The following is a 5,353-nucleotide window of genomic DNA, read 5'->3' as shown; positions in this document are numbered from 1 at the left end:
AAGCAATAAATTTGTTAGAGAGAAGTGCATTTTTATTGATCATTAATTCATTAAACTTTTAACTTGGAACTCAGAATGAAGTATAAATGAGAAATAAAAGAAATTTTTCTTACTGAAAAGTTTTCGGAGGTGACTGGCATGCCAAGTTTTTTTTATTGTTTCGCCAGCCAGTGTTTTTATCTTGTAAGTTCCTGGAAGAACGACCTCAATTACTTTATAAGACCCTTCCCAGTTTGGCTGAAGTTTTCCTTGCCTTGTCGGCATAGATGCGGCTAATTCTCTTAGGACTAGATCTCTGATGCTGAACGACCTCTTTTTAATTCCAGAGTCATAATGTTGGGCTGCCTGCAGTAAGTATTTCATGTTTCTTTGGCGGGCAACCTCTCTTTCCTCTTCTAAAAGTCCACATTCGCCCTTAATCGGAAGCTATTGATTTCCACATTGTAAACTTTAGTTCTGTAAGACTCTAGTCCCACTTCAACTAGAACCAGGGCATCTATTCCATAGGCCAACCTTAAAGGGGTTTCCCCGGTGGAAGACCTAGGCGTCGTTCGGTAAGCCCATAAGACCCAATGTAGCTTTTCGTCCCATCTTCTCTTGGCTTCACTTAACCTCTTCTTTATTCCTTGAAATATTATTTTCATTGCTGCTTCAATTGCCCCGTTCCCCTAGGGATGCGCGAATGAGATAAACTTTTGTTGAACTCCGAACTGATGTAGAAGCCTTCGAAACTTATTTCCTACAAACTGGGTTCCATTTTTTGAAAAAAAAAATTGGAATTCCAAATCTAAGAATGATTTGCTCCAGAAAGAACTTCTTGGATGCTTCTTCAGGTATGACGGATAATGGTCGGGCTTCGACCCACTTGGTCATGTAGTCAATGGCAATATGGAGTATTTCGCCTATTTTGTGCTAGTAGGGAGAATTCCAACTATGTCTACAACCTACATGGCGAATGAAATGGGGCTAAGTACAAAGGTAATTTTCTTGGGAGGTTACTTGGGAACCGTGGTTAACTTCTGACATTGTTCACATCTCTTTACATATTCACTCGCATCGGCTCGTAAAGTTGGCCAAAAGAATCCTTGACGAAGGATCTTGAAGGCGAGAGACCAACCGGCCATATGTTCTTCGTAAATTCCTTCATGCACCGCTTCTAGGGCTTGATGTTGCTCTTTAGTATTCAAGCACCTTAAGAGGTGCTGGCTGATAGATCGGTGGTACATTCTCCCATTGACAGTTGTGTAGCTTGATGCCCTGTACTTTATTTTTAGGGCTTCCCTTTGATCTAAAGGCAAGATTCCTTTTCCATAAAATTTTGAATCGGAGTCATCCAATCGGTGCCTTGGTGAATTTCTAGACATTCTTTTTTCTCGATCGAAGGCGTTTTGGCTTCGGTGAGGTAGATAAAACCGGTTAGGCTCTGCGTATCAGCCGAAGCTAGCCTGGAGAGGGCATCCGCCCGACTTTTATTTTCCCTGCCTATTTGACTTAGCTCAAAAGTTTCAAATGACAAAGAAGCATTTTTTACCTTAGTGGCATAAGCCTTTTTCCGAGGGTCCCTTTGCTCATACTCTCCTGAGAAATTCTTGACTACTAACATAAAATCATTGAACGCCCTTAAGTGCTTCAACTCGAGACGTCGGGCCAACTCCATTCTTGCTAGAAGTGCTTCGTACTCTGCTTTATTATTGGTGAGGGAGAAGTCAAACAAATACATAGCCTGACATATCTCGAACCCTTCGGGGTTAAAGAGTATTAATTTGGCCCCACACTTCTTCCGGTGACCGAACCATCCACAAAAAGCTTCCATTTATCCGGGGTCTGAATGAGTTATTCTACTGATATAAGATCCTGTGGCCCGGAAAACATGCACTCGACCATGAAATCTGCCAACGATTGAGCTTTAATCACCTTCCGAGGGATATATTCGAGGTCAAATTCCCCCAATTCGATGGCCCAGGCCACGACCCTTCCCAAAGCTTCGGCCTTGTCAAAATTTTCTGCAAAGGCTGGTCGGTGACAACCTGAACCGTTCAGCTCTTGAAATAGTGTCATAATTTTCGGGAGGCCATGACCATCCCATATGTGAATTTATCGGCATTGGGGTACCTTGTTTCTGCATCCTTAAGGACATGAGATACGTAGAAAACATGATGTTGGTTACCTTCATGATTTTTCAAAAGTACCGCCCCAGTATTTTGTCGGACACAGCTAGGTAAAGCTAAAATGTTTCCTTCGGATCAGGCCTTATCAAGAGTGGTGCTTTAGTGAGATATTCTTTTACCTCTTCGAATGCCTTTTGACACTCAGGCCCCCACTCAAAATTCTTTGACCCTTTAAGCACGGAGAAGAAAAGAAGTGCCTTCTCGGTTGATCTGGAAATGAATCGCCGAAGGGCAGCCAGTCGGCCGGTCAGCTTTTGGATATCTCTGATACATTTAGGGGCATCCATGTTGATGACTGCATTAATTTTTTCTGGGGTCACCTCTATCCCAGGAGCACTGACCATGTAGCCCAGGAACTTCCCACTAGATACCCCGAAGGTGCACTTGTTCGGATTGATCCTCATATTATTTACTCGGAAAGTTTCTAAGCATTCTCTCAAGTCCTCGACATAATTTTAGAACAGGGACTTTCCGATCATGTCGTCCACATAAGACTCCATATTCCGACCGATTGGCTACTTGAACACTTTGTTCACCATTCGCTGGAATGTGGCTCCAGCGTTCTTAAGTCTGAAGGGTATTTGGATATAAGCATAAGTTCCCTTCGAAGTTATGAACATTGTCTTGTCGTTCATGGTGATTTGATGATAACCAGAAAAAGCATCAAGAAAACTAAGTACCTGGTATCCAGCCGTAACATCTATTAGTTAGTCGATGCTGGGTAGAGGGTAGTGATCCTTCGGACAAGCCTTGTTGAGATTCGTGTAGTCCACACACATCCTCCACTTTTCGTTGGATTTCTTAAAGACCACCACATTAGCCAACCAGGCAGGGTATTCAATTTCCTCTATAAACTTAGCTTCCAACAGCTTCTCCACTTCGTCCTCAATTACCTTCTACCATTCGGCTGCAAAAGTCCTCTTCTTTTGCTTCACCGGTTTGGCCTCGGGCTTCACATTAAGGCAATGTTAACCATCTTTGGATCCAAACCAGGCATATCTTCTATCCCCCAGGCAAACACAGTATGGTACTGCCGAATTACCGCAATAACCTTTTTCTTTAGATCTTTATCCATATTTCTCCCAATTCTAACCATTTTTCCCGAATGGCCTGTATATAACTCAACCTCTTCGGTCTCAGTGGCTGGCTCGACGACCGGACTTGAAAGATCCGCCCCGAACTTTTCCAACTTAATGTTCAGGGTCTCCCTACTCCCACTGGGCTCTGCTGCGGCTCTTTTCTTCTTTCCAGTTTCATCTGGCTTCTCATAGGCCTGATCTTTCTCCAAGTCCTCCAGCATTATAATTTGGGCAGTTTTTTGATCGCCCCTCATCTCTCCTACCCCTTTTTCAGTTGGGAATTTAAGCTTGAGATGGGGTATACACTCTACTGCCTCAAAAGTTGATAGGATCACTCTTCCTAGAATTGCATTATACGGACTCTCGATCCGAACCACGTAGAACGTTACTGGCTTTTCAACGGTATATGACCAAAAGGACGGGAAGTGTTATCGTACCTTTAAACTGTATTGGGTGTCCTCCGAAGGCGTAGAGAGGTGCTTCATTACAAGGCTCTAACTGTTCTCCCGCCAAATTCATCTTACAATATGTCTTGTGGAACAGTATGTTGGCCTAATTGCCAGTATCCACAAGCACTTTCCAAATTTTGTTCTGCCTAATGAGAGGGTTGATGATCAGGGGGTCTTCATGCGGTCGAATGACATCCTCATAATCCTCCGTATTGAAAATCATAGGCATGTGGGGCTTCGCCTGGCCGAACTGATAAAGGTTGTACACTTGCCGTGTATATTTTTTCTTTGCCATTTTACTATCTCTGTCCAGCACACTACCCCCAGATATCGTCTTCACCTTATCCCTTACTATGTCTCTTTGTTCGGGCTCCTCAGCTTTTAGCTCCTCCTGATTGTCCTTCGGCCCCAGTCTGTCCCTCAGATCTCGGATGAACTGATTAAGTTCACCTTCTTTGATCATTCGCTCAATAAGCTTCTTGAGGTGGTAGCATTCGTCAGTATTATGCCCCTTATCTCTGTGATAATTGCAGTACTTATCGGGATTCTTCTTATGATTTGGGACTTTCATCATGGTTGGTCAAATGAACCCAGTTTTGCCCTTGGTCTCGAGGAGAATCTTGGAGATCGGTGCATTCAGAGGGGTGAATACAACCGAATCTCTATCTCGGCTTTGTTCGGCTCCACCAGTCTTTGTATTCCCCAATACTTTCCATCTTCTGACGAATGTTCTCAACCCTCACATATATATCATTCAGGGATTTGGGGGGAAAATCGTAAAGGGAGGAACGAAGTTTTTTGAGTTTGTAGGGGTCCAGCCCCGCCGTGAGGAAGCCCATAACTTTGACTTTATCTAGATTTGTGACCATTCCAGCTTCTTCCATAAACCGAGCCAAATAATCCCCTAGTTCTTCATTCGCCCTCTGTCTACAGTGGACCACGGCCTCAGTATCCTTCGCCTTTCGGCATATATGCGAGTAATACTTTAAGAACTTTCTCTTCAGCTACTCATACGATTCTGTGGACCTGGGTTTGTGGGATTTGTACCAGATCGAGGCCGATCCCTTCAGATAGGTTTTGAACATTTTGTAGAGTATAGTATCATTATGCCCCATCCCAATCATCAGCAATTTATATTTTTCACAATGGTCCTCCAGGTCACCTTTTCCGTTTAACTCACTCATTTTTGGGAATTGTCTTTCCTCTCCTGGGGGAGGTTGGTACAGCTCGATTCTTTCCATCACAATTAGCTCTCAATCGACCCGTCTGTCGCCAAACATAGCCTTTTCCAGGAGAGTGAGTCTGATTCAGGACCCATCAAGCTCTTCGTCCAAATCAGATGAAAAGTGTTGCTTCGTTGCTTCCTTCTGGGTGTGAATCAGAGTTAGACTCATCTTCTTTTTCATACCCCATACGGTCTTTCCTATGTTTGGTGGTTTTCTCTGGTTCATCAGCATGTAGTGCTTCACGAAGTGCTTTCTATTGTAGCTCAATTTCTTCCCTCTGGAGCTGCATGGCTTTCAGTCGTAGCGCATCGGCCTCACCGCTTCGCCCGGGCCTCTGCTACTTTCTCGGCTTGATCATCTTTTTCCTTACCCTTCTCAGCGGCTAACTTTTCTGCACGGATCTTGAGGAGCAAGGCTTCTTCTCCGGAAGT

At 44.0% G+C, this 5,353-nt stretch overlaps 1 protein-coding gene across 1 annotated transcript; it reads right to left on the bottom strand.

Moving 5' to 3' along the window:
• Positions 1 to 3,799: 3,799 nt before the first annotated feature.
• LOC141695509 (uncharacterized) lies at positions 3,800 to 4,270 on the bottom strand. The gene has a single exon (XM_074499748.1). It carries the CDS (start codon positions 4,268 to 4,270, stop codon positions 3,800 to 3,802), a length of 471 nt encoding a protein of 156 aa, XP_074355849.1.
• Positions 4,271 to 5,353: the final 1,083 nt, after the last annotated feature.

The sequence above is a fragment of the Apium graveolens genome, chromosome 11 (genome assembly GCF_009905375.1).
Source record: "Apium graveolens cultivar Ventura chromosome 11, ASM990537v1, whole genome shotgun sequence".
In the NCBI taxonomy this organism is placed as follows: Eukaryota; Viridiplantae; Streptophyta; class Magnoliopsida; order Apiales; family Apiaceae; genus Apium; species Apium graveolens.
The sequence above is the reverse complement of the archived record's forward strand: the minus strand, read 5'-3'. Positions and strand labels throughout refer to the sequence as shown.